Source organism: Pholcus phalangioides, unplaced genomic scaffold (assembly GCF_987345545.1).
Source record: "Pholcus phalangioides strain wild (caught in Gottingen) unplaced genomic scaffold, Ppha-v1.0 ptg000015l_1, whole genome shotgun sequence".
Taxonomy (NCBI): Eukaryota; Metazoa; Arthropoda; class Arachnida; order Araneae; family Pholcidae; genus Pholcus; species Pholcus phalangioides.
The window spans coordinates 23,906,910-23,924,182 of NW_028301608.1; the positions used below are offsets into that span (position 1 = coordinate 23,906,910).

The window sequence follows — 17,273 nt, forward strand, 5'->3', positions numbered from 1 at the left end:
GATCAGATCGATAATGTGATACTCAGCATGACTAGGCATTGTATGGACTGTATTTCATCGCATGGGAGACATACAATGTATTAACCATCATACCAACCATGTAATAGTAAGTTTTTGTAAAGGAGATATTTTTTACAATTGCTCCAGGGAGCAAAAATCATAGTTTTTATGAATGGTATCATACATACACCATCAGTTTTGTTCTTTATCTTTTGTTTAATAAATGGGCTTTATGAATAAATAACGTTTGTTTTGTTTCTGAACCTTTATTTGCCGGAGCTGGCATTATCCTTAATTTATGGACATGAGTGTACATTAGAACCGCACACACACACACACACACACACACACACAACATTCTGGTGTGCATATTCATTAGAAATTCCTCAGAGGAATGTTCAAGAGGTACACGTAAGGAAAGATGGGACACAGTGGATCACCCCTCCCCCCCCAAATTTTTAATTTTTTGAGCTTGATATTTTTATTCATCTTTGACCACATACTTTTTGGTTATAAACCTTCATTACTTGTCTAAGCATAACTTAGCCATTTTACAGAAGTTTGCTGTTTTTAGCTGCATAAAGTAAAAATATTGTCCTATCAATATTAAAGATTTTTTGGTAACAAAGACAAGAATATAAAAATTACTTGAAGTTGAATGGTATGATACTCATTTGCTTGAAAATCAATACAAAATATCTCTTTTAATAGCAAATAAAATATCTTAGAAGGTTTTCTTACTGATAGTCTACAGGGCATACAGAGAACCACCTAAAAATGGGGAACTGTGGACCATATGTTACGTCACTACTCTTATGCAGTATATAAATATATTTGTTAATATTCTTTATATGATTTTAATCATTAAAACTTGGCAATAGATAAAAAACACAAACTGTTTTAAAAAATTGTTATTTTATAACAAATTTTTCTCATATGTATTTCAACGTCCGCTAGCTAAGCGTCATAATTTTTGATAATTTACACCTTATTTGTAATTTTCTCGAATGATTCAAACTAAAATTCATTTAACACAACACTCATTTTCAGTACATTAATTTGTATTTCAAACATATATTAACGTTGAAATTGATCTATTTTTATATCATGGGGCACAGTGAGACGTTTTATGGAAAATTCACTGCCATGCAATTCCCTGCGAGGAAAAATCACAGCTGGAAAATTCACGACAATAGTTCGATGCGAGTCAGAAAGCGAGGGAGTGAGCGATTGAGTTACTGAGGGATTGAGCGAGTGAGTGTGTGAGCTACTGAGTGGATGAGTAATCTAGTGAGTGAGTGAATGATTAAGTGAGTGAGTGATCCTAAAGATATGGCATGGTTTTAATAATGACATTATTAGGAGAAATTTAGATGATACGAAAGAAATTACAAATTGCTGATACACAATACAATAGAGTATATTCAATAATTCCATTAACTCTATGTTTTACTTAGAATCTTCTAATGAAACGTTAAAAGGAATAAAAAATAACAGAAGTAAAAGATAATAAAGTAAGTGGATACACGATGAATTAACTCCCTAAAATGCTTAAAACCATCTTTTATCATCACTTCGATGTTATAAAAAACATTGTTGATCATCAGTAAACAATGCATTATTTTTATGATGAACTAGCTGTTACCAGCAACTTCACTGGTGTGGATTCTGCAATTTAAATGTACTCAGCGATGATTTCCTCCCATACCACTCCAGCACCTCATGATCTCCATGAGTGATGAACTTGCAGAAATCAGCAAAACTTAGTGCGCGTCTACATCTATATACTGTATATAAAATAACATGCCCTCATACTCACTCACTCACCACATACTCACTAGGTCACTCACTCAATCGCTCACTCCCTGACTCGCATCGAACTGTTGTCAGTGAAATTTCCTAATGGTGAATTGTCTGGCAGTTAATTTTCCGGACACGCAGTGAGACATATTTTGCAGCTTTATAAAATAATTTTTTTTTTTTTACAAATACAATAGAACCTGTATTAAGTGGGAACCTGGCTCCAATGTAAAAAATCTTGGTTCCGCGATTTCAATGCCAAAATACACACTGAAAAACCTGAATAAAACCGAACCTGTCTAATGCGGAAATGGAAAGGAAAATTGTACCATCTAATGGAAAATTTCACACAAATACTACAGCTGTTTCCGTGACTAATGTACAAAGGATCATACAAAGTGTTAGAATTCTGTCTAAATTTTTTATGCAATTCTTGCTTGCCAAAGTAAGTACTTCAGTCACCCTTAGAATTAGCAAAAACCGTTCCCGACCTTGATTCTATGGTTTCAAAAAGCCATACGTAGTGGTACAGAGAAATTGCTTTCTTAAACCGTAACAATTTTTTTTCAGAAAAGCAGGCTTTTATACGAGAGAAATGGAATGGTGGAATGAAATGGAATGGTGAAAGAGTGGAATGGTTTGATTTTTAAATATGCAAAACTTACAAAATTGTATGTTTTTTGTGATCGCAGTGCTGAGCAGGGCCACAATTAAAGGGAGATGGGGTAATTTCCTGGGCGGCAAAAATTTAAGGGGTGAATAGAATCATCAAATTTTACAGCGAACGGGGCAGCAAAGTTATATTAAAAGTTATCTCCCACAACAAGGTGCTGAAGATTACATAAACTGTTTGAACTTTTGTAATTACATTACAAAAGTTCAAACAAAATGTTTAAAGATATATATATAGAAAAGTAAAAAAAAAAAATTCTCCCCCTCAAAAGAAATTACAAAGAATCTCATACCCATGACTAATCATAATACATAGCTGCCAATTCATAGACTTGAAAAATCTGTAGTTTATCCCATGACACATTCTGCATCAAAGAAAACATATAAAAAAAAAAACGGGAACTTCTTAGAAAATTTCAATGGGTGACCATATATAAAGCTTGTTTTATAAGGCTGATACATGCCTATATATAAAGGACACATTTTGGCTGTCCCAATTTTTATAGCTATAATTAGCTGCTTGCTTTTGGCATCATATCTGGCGACAATTATCAATTTTTCGTATGTAAAATCCTGATTCCCCATATTTTTCCTGAGGAAACAGGGCCAGCCTGATATTCCAAGGACTGGAAGAGTATTTTCTTTAGGTATTTCTCCATTCAAAGCTCAATTTGATGACTTTTAGGGAAAAAATCAGAAGAATTGAATTCCCGACCAGAAGATTTTAATAGGGCGGGTAAATCGGAAGCATTAGCACCTATGATAACAACAACACTGATCCATTTCTTTGCTTTTGTATAGAAGTAGTTGAAAAATACCCCAAAACCCACCTGGAAGAATAGAATTATGTGGTGGAGCCTCAAGGCGTGGTGCATGATTCAATAAGCGTTCTTTCATTAAAGAATCAATGCTGAAATTCAACATGCATGTCTTGATCCAGCATGCTTTGCAACGATACCTAGAGTTTGAAATTTTTTGACAGCTAAGTCCTTTTGCTTCAGCATATTGACTGGAACAGTTACCTGATAAGAAGAAAAAATGAATTAGATTTCGAATACAGGTTTAAATGTGAAAATTTTATAATTCAGGTTCATATATTTAAGAAATAAAATTAAAAATTACAGCAAGAAAGTAAATTTTTTATCTAAACTATTTAAAAAACGAATCAAGATGAATTTTTAAAAAAAAAATTTAAACCTACCATCTTTTGAACAGAAGTACTGTTTTGGAGATTCTATGAAATTTGCAAAGAACTTGCCACAAACCTCACAGGACAACCTGCCATAAAAATGCTTGACAGCAGCTAGATCTTTAGACAAATCACATATGCAACACGCTAGAACAAGCTGCGGAGAAAGTTGCTGCTCAGAGTGCTCAGGTGTGGCTGTAAAAAGAATATTCATTATAAAAAAAAGTTGAATATGGATCTATCTTGTTGATCAGAGGTTTTGACAAATCAAAAAATAATTTAGGTGCCAGCTAAATTTCTTGAGCACTAAGAATATGTTTTTTTTTAAGAAAAATGGCAAAATAATGGTATTTCCTCTACATTTTAAGAGGGCTAGACAAATGCTAGGTTGTCAAGGCGACTAAAAAATTGACAACGGCACCCAAAATTTTTCATGTGTGATCATTATCTCAGAAAAAAGAAATATGCTAGGCTCCCAATATTTGGGTACTTGATCTGTTTATTAAAATGGAAAAAAGTCAGACACAATTTTCAAAAAATTTGTTTGTCCTCAGACTAATTCAATAATCACACATGTAAAATTTTAGATGTCAATGACAATTTTTTAGTTGCCAGGTCTACCTGCATCTGGGATTCATCAAGCCCCAATACACATCATAGTTGAATAATATAAATTCAAATGAATTTAAAGAAATCGTTTAAATTCTGAAGTTATACATTGATTGAAAAAAACTTTGGAAATTACATTTTAAATTTTCAACTGGGGCCATATACAGCTAAATGTTTATATATTTACAAGAGTCACAAACAGCAATCTGTTTCTTTTCAAATTATAAGCAAAGAGTTTCAAATAAAACTGAAAGATGAATCAAATTTTACAAAATTTAATTGTAATTCAATAAACTTTACAAATAATTTTTGCAGGGCTTTGACAAATGGAAAAAATATCTTGTTTTCCAACTGTGACAATTATTCCCGCAGATAGTGCATTGCCTACTTCTATAAAACATGTAAATTCCAACCCAGGGGTAAAAATCTATCCATGCATTTAATACTCTCTCTAGCAACTTCACTTTCTCCATGGGAAAGTTCTTTTGGAATATACTCTAGAAACCTCTTTCTCTAAATTCCTCTGAAAAAAACTGAATTAATTCTACCAACCTCACTCTTCATCTAAAAAACAAATATATCTTTATTACATTTATTTAAATATTAATTAATGTGTAAATAATATATGAATCTATGAATCTTTTTTTTCACTACCTCTTATTTACTTATAATTATCATAAAAATAAAAATCATTTAAAGTTGTTTGAAGTATCTTGCAAAAATATGATTTAAATCAAGATACCCCAAACATGCAACAATTTTTAGCAATTGCTTCAACTCATAACTTGAAAGTAGTACCAAAGCTCATGTAGCACAATTTGACAATTTTTTGTCGACAGATTTTCATATACAGGGTGTTTCAAAAAGAATCACCTGATTTGAAATGCTTATATTACAAAAAATATTGAACGTAGACATTTAAAAATAAACTTTATATTACATGGCTAATCATAGTTTTTTAAAACAAAATTAAAGGTGCTCAATATGTCCACCTTAGGATGCACAGCATATGTCTATACAGCAGTCAAATTCGTCCCAAACTTTTGCGAGCATGTTTGCATCCACTGTGAGCAGATATCTGTGGACTACAAAACTCCGTTGGATGCGCTCCACATTTTCGCCTGACATGTGAGGACGGCCTGGGGATTTCCCTTTACACAGACAACCAGTGTCTTGGAATAGTTTATACCATCGCCAAATGCTTTTTGAGTGGTAGGAAGTTCAACACCAGAGTACTGTCGACAGAAAGCACGATGAGCAGTTGTTACAGACTCGCACTTCGCGAAGCTTAGAACACAAAACCATTTCTGTTGTGCAGTCGCCATCTTGACAAACACTGAAGTGGCAGTCGAAGGAAGAGCATTAGTGCTACCTGTCTGCAAATGCACAAAGCTCGCAATTTCCCTCTTTCTACCTACATTCGATCAAAACGGATTAAAAGCTTAATAGTTATGACTTTTTTTAAATCGGATGATTTTTTTTTAAACACTGTATTTTGATATTATAGCAAAAATCCTTTGAATATTTAGTATCGGATCATTCAGAGAAAAACTCATCATTTTCATCATTAGCAAAAAATATTAAATGACCCCCCCCCCCATGAGTGTGCCAAATAAATTACTGAATATCACCACTGCAATGACAGTTTCACTCTAACGTACTTTGGGAAGGTATCCTAAAGAGTTGAATAACACATATTTTAAAAATAATTTTCACCCCAGTAAATAAAACTTTAATCTTAGATGAGGGAATAAAATAGCTATATGGGGACAAAACCATTATGCGTCATCAATAGGCCTTATATAGTTATAAAAAGCACATGGTAAATTATTTTTTATTGCTTTCTGAATCTAATCTATTAATTGATTCTTAATCTTATTAACCCTCCATACTGTATTTGCCCAGATTCTCAAGAACAGAACTAAATGACTTAAGTAGTGGTTGAGGAATAGAATTTCAAGAACCAGTTGAATTCCTCAGGAGCCAAATACTTGGCTGGCTAATCATGTATAAAATTTTAAGCATAAAAAAAATTTCCTAGTTGCTATGATGACCTGGTACCTAGGATTTATTGAGTCTGACATAAAAATTTCATAACTTTGCTTTCACTTTTTGTAATTTGTTCATTCAGATAACAAGAATGAAACTCAGAATAATGTTATCAATAGGCTTAGATATTAATTCAACCCGTATAATATTATAATTATCACATGGGCCATTAGGCCTATATATATTATGCTAACTTATTTCAAGTTTGATTAATACAACCTAATTACTGAATTCAGCAGCTTATATCCAGTAATACAACTTAAGATCTGTTTACAATTACACGGTTTAAGTAATTAGGTAGTAAACTTAATTTAAAATAATCGATTATTTCAGGATTAGTCCCTATGTTAATTAATAAGAACTAATCTAGTTGAGTGTATAACCAATGGTGCTCGAGCATATAAGCCCACTGGTGCATGTGCATAGTGCTTTACTTCATAAAAAGCTAGACCAGATTCTATTCTACTTGCCACGTCAGGGTTGGATTTGATTTTTGCCGAGACAGTGACAAAAAATGAAAAAAAAATATTCTTTTTCCTCAAGACATACCAAGCTTAGTGTTTCAATTATGAAATACTCTTTTCAACATAAAAACTTGAAAAACATGTGAAACTTATAAAATTACATGACATAAAAATGAATAGGCAGTCAAAAATATGAAAACATATCCAAAAAAATTATCATCATTTAGATTGTTGTAAAAATTTCATAAGTAAAAAACTTTGATTATTTAATTATAGAATTCAAAATTTGAAACAGATGAATCCAATTTTTAAATTCTATGAATTGCCTGTGGCAACAACTTGCCAACCTTGTGTAATCCTAACCACTAAATCTTTAACTTTCAACTGGATAGGTCAACAACTTAACACACTGAACTTGCTTAAAATTTAGTTCGCTACTAAATTATCAAATCCATGTAGATAGGTCTTTAGACACCTACCGATAACGCCAACTACTAATAATGTCCAAAGCTGGGATGGGAAGGAAACAAACATTGTCATCAGCACATAATGCCAGATAAAAATGATACTGGTCATAAATAAATAAAATATGTACTCACAGAAATGTTTTAGATCAGTTGGGCTGTCTGAAAATTCAATAGAGACAGTTGTAGTCCGGTGAGCTGGAAGGTCTGGTGAAACACTCTGGGCTCCATCTGTTTTCAACTTCTCATTCAGCAAGGCAATGCTCTGTGGCTGTCTCAGCTTCATCAATGTTCGTTTTTTCAATTGAAGTCTTGCTTTGCGGATGATATTTTTAGTACGTTTCTGATTTTGGCGTTGTTCCTGCTCATTCCTCCACTGGGAAAGAGGAGATGTCTTTGTCTTATGAGGACTCTGCTTAGGCTCTGGCTGCGGCTGTGTAGTGGTTGCACGATTCAATCGGTCTTCCCACTGTGACTTGAGCAGTTTTTCAATCTTGGCTGCAATTTTGTCTAGAGGATCTATAGGTTTTTTGGTGGAGTTTGTCGAGATGTTGTGCGAGCTCTCTGTTGGATGGAAAGGTGAATAATCCGTCGCATTACGCTTTGAGTCAGTATTCTTCACATGTCTGTCTTTGGGTTTTTCAGCCATCTTATCAGCATACTTGCTAACCATGTCTGGCTTGATAATATCTTTCAAGGCACCCATTGAGTTTTCGATGTCTGATTCACAATTATCTCGTCTATGACCAAAAGGTAGTTGAGAATTTTTTTCCTTCAATTTCATCTGCACTTTTAAGCTAGGCTTCCATTGTCTTTTACCTTCTAAAACTACAGGTTGATCTAATAACCCAGATTTCTTTCTTTTTAATGACTTTTCTGGGGTGCTGCCGTGCTTTATGCTATTGGAACTGCTGCATAAAGAATGAGCACTGTTAATAGATGACTCAACATTATCATCCGTTTGTCGTTTCTTTTTGGGTACACTGATTGGAACATCATCATCAATATATTTTTTGTGTGGTATTATCTTTCTACATGATCTTGCACTCACCAAGGGAAGAATGAACTTTTTACGGCCTACAATAACTGACGGCTTGGGAAGGTGTGACGAGTCTGTAGGTTTCACAGCATTCAAAGAATCTTGCTTCACACAAGGTTCTTTTAATATTTCTTGATTAAAATCAGAATTTCTCACTGTCTGTGAATGTTCACTATCTTTACTAGAAATCACAGATTTTTCAGTTGCAGCAGATTTCAATTCTTCTGTGTTACCCTGATTTCCCTTTTGTGCTTTTTTCTTTACCTTTCGCCCTACTTGGAAATTCTGTTCCAGTTTAGGCTCATCCGCTATACCTTCCAGATGTGCACGGTTACCTTCAGCAGAGGTATCTGCACTGTCCATCATACACAATGATTTTATGGTTTTATAGTTGACTTTACAACGGAGTCGTTTTGATGATCGCACTTTAGTACTACGATTTACCTTCCTTGATAGAAGATTATCAAAAGGCAAATTATAAATGTTCTCTTTTCCTATTGTCTTCAAATTGGTGCTGCGTAACTTTTTGTGTAAAAATTCCTTACTTGAAATGGGGACACATAAACCTTCTTTGATAAATTTATCACATGTCTCTCTCAAAAGAGTTCTTACTGTACAGGTTATGTGAGAAAAGTAATTGTGCAAAGTCTTCAAATGAGATATTTCTTTGTTACAGTTTAATAACCGGTTGTAATTCAATTCTAAATATCTGGAAACTGCATGTTTTTCTTTCATTTTGCCTGAAGAAAACAAGCCTAAGCTTCTACTACATCCTCCTCTGCAAAGCCACTAAATCATTCTGTTCCTAAAACAAGAAAAATGTTTCAGTTTCAGTATCATACACATTAATTAAAAATACTCAAATAAATATTTGAAATAAATTTTCTTATTTTGGCTGATCCATTGAAAAAAAAAACAACAAATTTTCAAACACCAAATTCAATGGGTGACTAAAAGAAATATATTGTTCCAAGTTTCAATGATTTTTGTAATTTGTCCTTATACTAGAATAAAGCATATATACACACACATTACACATATACAGCTGCCACCCAGGGTTGGGTTTTGACATGAACATGACAAGCATTAAAAACTGGTTTAAACTGTCAAAAACCTAAACGAATACTTTTCGATAATGTTTTTAACACAGTAGGTAGACCTATATAACACATGATGAAAAACATACTTTTCTGAACATTACAATGTTTTATTTTTAAACATTAATTTATTACAGTAATTGACACAAAATATTAATTGCAATTTTGAATTTTCAACATAAAAGGAGTCCAGAACATAAAAAATTATAAATTTATGGTTTATTTATCTAAACTACTCATTACCTGTGTTCAATTTGCTAAGCGAAATAGAGCTGTTTATTTAAAAGATGTGTGATAGGACATCAGGGTTAGGTTTTTGACTTCTAAAACCAACTCAGTATCAAAAACTTATGGTCAATTAATTTTTTTTAACCTGCCAGATATGTTAAACAACACAAAACACTTACTCTTATGTAGATTAATGTGTTTTATATTTGGAATTATAATTACTGACGCAAAAATACCTATTTTAATATTTAAATTTTCTGATTTGCCCAAAATTTTATTCTACATTAAAAAAATTCGCATACTAATTACACTCATTTATTCTCACCTAAAAATTTATTAGCTCAAGGTGTATAAATTCAGAATTTATCAATAGAGTGATAGAAAGTTTTCCAAGAGTATTTTCACTCAAAGAAGAGATTGCAGGATTTGATAACCAAAGCATTGTTTTGCACATTAAGATATGATATGGCTTCAATTGGTCAACTACTGCATTATATAAATGCTAGTAAATATACCATATCATAATCAAACTAAGTTATTCTTACTTTTGCACTAAAAATAAGTTACAAGAGTTTCTCAACTAGTCAGGTGGTTACGACGGCATATTCCACCGCACCAATTTTGAAAACGAATTAGTAATTGTTTCAATTATCATATAAAGAACAGTAAAAACTAATGGAAAATGCTCCTTTCCCAGACTTCTGCATTCAAATATCTCAGCGAATATTGCAAATAAAAACATGATATTTCTTTTGTTGGAATCAGAAGAGACAGGGCTTTTCTTAACTTTCTTTAGAAAACTTTTTAATTGGAAGTTAGAGAAGGGGGGGGGGGGAGAGAGAGAGAGAGAGAGAGAGAGAGAAAGAGAGCATGCAAAAATTTAAATTCATTATTCTATGACACACTGTATTTTCACTCGCAAAACTGGTCCAGGGCAATTTCTGAATGCCTTTTGAGCATTTTTTAAATTGAAACTATATCTCTGCACCAGATAGTTGAGATAAAGGTCACATTAGTGCTAACAGCACACCCTGGATAAACAGTTTTTGAAAGTCTGTACAAGAAATTTTGGGAGGTTTTTTTTTCCCAGCCTTTTCAGGCCATGCTTTATATATATATATATATTATCCAGCTGAGATTGTTTAACAACCATATAAAAGTACAGGGTGGGCAAAAATAACTGTAATAAAAAAACAATTTGCAAGGTTAGCATCGCTAGGCCACGGGAATTTTTTAACAGGAAAAATAAATTAAAAAACAACCAATAGGTAGCACTGGTATGAGGAACTTCGGTGGAAATATGGAAATGAGACGGTTATAAGAACTTGTGTTTCTAATCCACAAGCAGTTCACTGTTGTAAACCGCGTATGTGGACCTGCTGCACTCTGCCGTAGCTGGATTTGTGACTCGCCTGCAATGCGTTATTTCGTGTGATGGTTGTCATGTGAAACACATACTGCTGTAATAAACAATTTGGAGGCATTCTGTTTATTATTTGAAATTTTTTTTGACATGTGTATGTCAGCGCCACCTATCGCCTGTTTTTGTAGTTATTTTTTTCCTGTCTTAAAAAAATTCCTGTGACCAAGCGATGCTAATCTAACCCTACAAACCATTTTTTTATTTTGGTTATTTTTCTGGTTTTTATGAATTTTTAGTTTCTATGGACTTTTTGCCCGCCCTTTATTTTTTGTGTAACAGTCACTTTAAACATTAACATCACTTTATACTACATGCAATTAACATGTGTATTTCCGATGGGAATTTTTGTATTGAAAAGCAATATTTGAGGTTTTTGACAGTGTGTTATCAATGTGACAGTTTAAACTGTCAAAAAGTATGATGCATTAAAAATTGGCCAATACTATTTATAAAAATCATTGGTTCTAAGACTCAGCACCACCAAACTTTGCCAGGAGTGGCGCTGTGAAAGGTAATGGAATGAAGGGTAGAAATTTGAAAAGGCTGGTTAACGCATGTAAGGTATACATGGCATATGATTGTTCAAATAGAAAAACGAGATTCTATGGAATTGGACAGAATTTGGAAACAATGTATGTACGAATGGCTGCTGTAGTTTAGCAAGAGTTCTAGTTACTGTAAACAAAACAGTTTCTTTGTTCTCAAATCCTCCTTCTTGTGGTCTTTACGCATATTCAAGTCCCCTAGCAAAAAACCCAAGAGATCAGCGCGATAGTACAGTAATTCGAAGCAATTCTTTGTTAAGCTGTTGTGGGGAGTGCGGATAAGCATTGATAAGTGAAAGAAGTTTGAGAACCACTGGGTTAGAATAATAATATTAACAAAAACAAAAATTCTGTTTTAATGCAGGAAAAATAATTGCAAGTGGTCCTGGGTGTTATCAAGAGGAGCATAGAGGCACATTCTGAAAATGTAAAATTACTACAGGATATGCCTCTCAATCGCTGCTTTTTCAACAGAAATGGCATTGCACAATGAACGAATGTTTCAGTTGATGAATCTCACCAGAGCTGGAGTTTATATGCAGGAGGGACATTATTCAGGTGGCAATCTTGAAGGAAGGAAAATTATGGTTGCCTACCTAGACAACAGTGATCCTGTCTTAGTTATGGCCTTGAATCTATCAATTCTTTGAATGTTGCAAGCTTTTAGCATTTATGTTACGATGAATTTGAATGCTCGTAATCGTAGATATTAGTAACGGGGTGCATGCAGAATTTACTTGGGAAAGGAGAGTTAACTTTTTTTTCTTCTGAAAAGGAGGGGGGGGGGTACCCCTTTTCCTGCAAAAATAATGCTATAATCTTGGCTCAACGGGGAGGACCCCCCCCCCTTGCATATACACCCATGAGCGCACGAACCCTTCTTCCTCCCCAAGGGGATTGTGAACTATTCCAGTGATTTTTAAACACAGGCCATATGGCCTCTTTTTGGCTTTTGGGTTCTAAGGGGGTGCCATGAGTAACAATCAAATTAAATTAGAGCTACAGAGATGCATTCAAGTTAATTATGTTGGGAGGAAAAAATTACGGCTACTAAGGCTGGAGGTAGGCCTACATACCACCTTCCGATTCTTAATAACTAATCATCCATTCATAAGAATTGGTTTGTAAGAAGCACATTAAAGAATCGAGCTCCGAGTGCAACCACAATGAAATTGTTAAACGTAATTCTTACAGTAATGAGACAATGGACAGGCCGCGAAATTTCACTTTTGGGAAATTTAAATGTTTCTTTTGTAGCTTCCCCCATATTAGATTGATTCATGTAATGAACTGCATGTTTTGAATAATTGAATGTTGTAGGCCATAGTGAATTGACAAAAAAGGGCAATCGCATTTCATGCAAAAACGTACAATGTTGGCACTGACCACGCTTATGAAAAATTAACCCTCTTTGTGGCAAGACTTTTTAATGTGGAGACTGGTTGCATTCCTAAGTTGGGAGCCACAGAAAACAAACTTCAGCTGACAACCAACTGTTTATGGGGATGCTAGTTCGTCATTATCACCACACATCAGCAATTCCGTTGAACTATCTACAGAACAACTCCCCCCCAAGAAGGAGGCTGACATATCTATCCCAGGGGTGCAGTGATCCGGTTTTAGAAAAATTTTTGAAACCATAAACTTACTGGAGATCAATTTAATAAGTAGAAAGGATGTCAGTCCGGGATGTGGGTCCATGGGAAAAAATATGGTCCAAAGGAGGCCACGAGCAAATACAGGTTACAAACACTGAACTAGCCCGGGGAAGGGGGAAAATTTTTTCTCGCCAGAAGTAACCAAGTACTCTCACAATAAAGTTAACAGTGCCGATCAATTCTTGACAAAATCACAATAACAAACATTTCAGTTGTGGCTTGAAAACGTTTCTCAGCATCTTTACAAATATCTGAACTGGAATAATTTAGGTCAAGTTATAGATCACCATTTACAAATATATACATAAGAAAGGCTTTAAAATACCACAGCAATGTACCGATTCAATTATTTAACATTGGATACGTGATAACCCTTACACACATACACCTCTAACCGTTTGACAGGGCCATTTAAAAAAGATCACAAACAAAAACATTCAACTGAAATAATCAAATCAAACATATTACAAATCTATGGGGGTTATTGGATTATCCATGCACACAAAATAGACAATTCTAATGAGAGAGGAAAGCTTTATTTAAATACCAAGCATATACTGTGTAGGTGACTTTCATGAAATTTCACTAGGAGACAGGGAAAAAAAAACCCCCATCCCGAAGCTTTAATATTAGGTATTAAATGGCCTTTACCTTGCAAAACAATGTCGCATATGTCTCTTCACAATACAGTTCGCGTGAAGCGTCGCAATAACCATACATTTGTTGCTCATTGTTGATCCCCGAGAAGAATTGCACAGCGCCTACGACAACAGGGAAAGGGAGACGCGCCATTTTGAGATCTTCGGCGGGTAATAAAAAAAGGTACCCTTTTTTTTTAATACACAGACACACGGACCGACTAGATACAGTGATTCGTTTTTATTACGGGTGGCCTCGATTAAGTTTTATTATAAATTATCCACCAAACTGCGAGATTAATTATAATTTTGCAATTATTGAATTTCTTTTCAATATTCAGAGTATATTTTTTTTTCTTTCAAATTTTTTTATTAGTCTCTTACCATATTGGGTTTTTGTTTTTTTTTCTGTGGTGGCAAATTTACTGCTAATTTAAAGACATATTCAGCGGGGAAAGATATTCGGCGGGGGGGGGGGGGGGTAAAATGTTGTTTCCCCTCACCCTTGTGGGTGCGCGGTTAAAGATTTATTTGTGAACATAGGCACCGAAACGAAGTAAACATTGAGAGGCGTACCGCATATTGTGGGATTCAAGTGTGCAGTCAGACCCACAGTGGTGATCGGCTGAAGTTTTTTTTTCTGAGGCGCAAACGCGAGCCGATCTTCCCGTTAAAAACTCTCGCCACAGACAGCAAAACAGCCTACCTCGGTACAACTATTCAATCATTATACTTCATAGTTAGAAAAATTGATGGCAGATGGCAGCACTACACATGACAAAAACGTTACACGAAAACGAATTTATAGTTCACAACACATATACGCGCGTTTCGGCATGTATCAGTGCGTTAGAAATTCCGTAGAGGAATGCGTACAAGCTGCATGTACGGTTAAGTAGCAGTAGTAGTCGGGGCATGCGCAGTGCAAGTGTTCTCACATGGGCCAACGGAGGCACATGCCCAGGAGCACAGAAGTTTCCAGTGCGCCAAAATTGGCTGCCTTTTATGTTTTAGAGATGGTCCACATCCTCAGGGCAGCAACTATATGATTAGTCTAAAGGGGCAAGGTCGAATTTTGGCACCCCCTCCTTGGAGGGCCGTCTTAAGAGCATCATGGGCCCCCGGGCCAAATAATTTTTCTGAGGCCTCACCAGCCACAAATTCTCAAAAGTTTCATAAAGGTCTGATTTTTTTGTGCCCCCCCCCCTGTCTTGTGACTGGTGTGCCCATGGCTGAAGACTGCATGGCCCCCTTGCAATGTTGATGGAGAGGTTATAGGGTGAAATTTTCCCACCCTTCGGTCCTGCTGTGGCCGACAATCCAGACTCGCCTGCCCCCTAGTTGTGGCCCTGCACATGCTCCTCCTCCCACTCTGCGTATGTCTCTACTTTAAAGAACATTGAATACCGTATTCCCCCGCAATAGCCGGCATGCCGGGAAACAGCTACCAATATGCCAGAAATGCCCGTATTTTTCGGTATGCCGTGATTACAGATTCTGAAAAATTCTTAAATTTCTTTTTCTAAAAATCCATTGAATTGGATAAATGCATATTGCGAGTCTTATCAAACCTCACTTTTCCCGTATTTTCCCGTTTTGCTGTATTTTTGAAACATATAACATCCATATTTGTTATGCGCATCTTTTTCTCTGCCACTTCGTTGGGCATTTGCCTGTTGTGGCGTTGTATTTGTATTGTATAGTTATTACATCAGAAATAGTTATCGATGAATGTGAATCAACATGAATTGAAGTTATCATAATTGATCATTTATCGACCTCCTAGCTCTAATGTGAACAGATTTTTAGAGTCCCTTGATTCTGTCTTAAACTCGCTGTCCACAAAGTCTACCGAAATATTATTTTGTAGGGATATCCACATCAGCCCGAAGTTGAGAACCACAGGAAACAAACTTCAGCCAACCACCACTGTTGCATCGGTGAGGTTCGAGCTCGAGTCTTCGTGATGAGAGTTCGTCACTATGACCACTCGACCACTACAGCGATATCTGACATTTCGGTTCTTAAACAATTCAAAGACGTACTTCTACTATAACATTAACCGGGTCTTCAGATGATTATGATGCGTATATTGAACGTGTAATAAACAATTAATAAATAGCCAATAAAAATCCCAATCTTAATCTTTCTCCTTTGTCACGAGCTTTTGATATCTTTCAGTATTCCTTTATTGAAAAACGAGCAAGCGTTCATTCCACTGCAACAAGAACGAAGTCTGTATGTAATTTTCCAGGAATGCTAAATTCGCTCATTTTGTCCAGGTGAAAAAAAAAAGAAATGGAATCGTTTGGAGATGACCCTTCACCGGACAAGGTAAGATTGGTTTTAGATGCCGATTTAAACGTATTAAACTTCGAATGATTCAGCGTTAGGGTTAGTTACTAGTGTAGGTTAAGCTTTTCTTTCTTTAAGTGATACAAACTTCCGAATAGTAATTATGGTTACATTTGGGTTACTGTATTTAGACTACGACAACTATTGAATTTTTTGGGCTTTTTTCTGATACTATTTACTTTTATTTCTCCTTTTACTTTTTACCCGTCACCTTGCTGGGCAATTTGACTGCTGTGGTTTCTGACTTTGTATTTGTAACGTTTTTGCTCGCTGAGGGATAAATGAATTGCAATTTTTTTAGCCGATTGACAACTCCGAGATCATGGAATCGACATCTGCTGATCCAGAATCCCCAAAGAAACAGATGCCTTTGACGATGCTGAAAGATTCTGACGTGACTGAAGCCGGGAGGTCCGACGTGGAAAATCCATTGAATGAAGGATGCTTTGCTGATTGCGCGAAACAGGGTAATTTTTCACATATTTCTGTATTACCCTGTGAGACATTATTTATATAATCCAGTATTTCTCAACCTTTTTAAACCCATGCCCCCCCACCCCTGGACCATATTTTCTTCTCGTGGTTTTTCTGTTCAGGAGGGGGGGGGAGGCGTTCCCCCTACCCTCATCCAAGAACAAGATCCTTTTTACTTATTAAATAAAATTCAAAACTGAATTCATAATGGAAGATTTTTTTAAATAAATAGGATCGATCTCTGAAACCCCTAAACCACAGGCACTGATCCAGAAGTGGGGAGGGGGAGGATCATGACTTACAAGAGCCGTATTATATCAGAAAAATAGGTCTGTGTAAAATACGGGACGATCTAACGAATCTACACAATGAATCAAACCTCCCGACACATAACAACTTTGGGATAGAGTTCTGGAAGCTTCTTTCTTGCGGAGGTTTTATGCATTACCGTCTCAACATCGGGGGTTCTCAGGCAAAGTGATGTTCTGGGCTCCATATGCTTTGCTGGAAATAATAGTTTACATATTTACATAGTAGTCTGCTCACATTTAAAAAAACATCATACCAGA

The 17,273-nt window shown here is 35.3% G+C and overlaps 1 protein-coding gene across 2 annotated transcripts in view; it reads right to left on the reverse strand.

The window, feature by feature from the left end:
* trx (histone lysine N-methyltransferase trithorax) overlaps positions 1-14,053 on the reverse strand; it is a 115,857-nt gene extending 101,804 nt beyond the window's left edge. For both annotated transcript variants that reach the window (XM_089243200.1, XM_089243199.1), the window contains exons 1-4: positions 13,889-14,053; positions 7,383-9,091; positions 3,674-3,856; positions 3,303-3,494 (exon numbers count right to left, since the gene is read on the reverse strand). In XM_089243200.1, the coding sequence (XP_089099326.1) occupies positions 3,303-3,494; positions 3,674-3,856; positions 7,383-9,021 (2,014 nt within the window). In that variant the 5' untranslated portion in view covers positions 9,022-9,091; positions 13,889-14,053. The remainder of the gene's footprint in view (positions 1-3,302; positions 3,495-3,673; positions 3,857-7,382; positions 9,092-13,888) is intronic.
* Between the last annotated feature and the right edge of the window lie 3,220 nt (positions 14,054-17,273).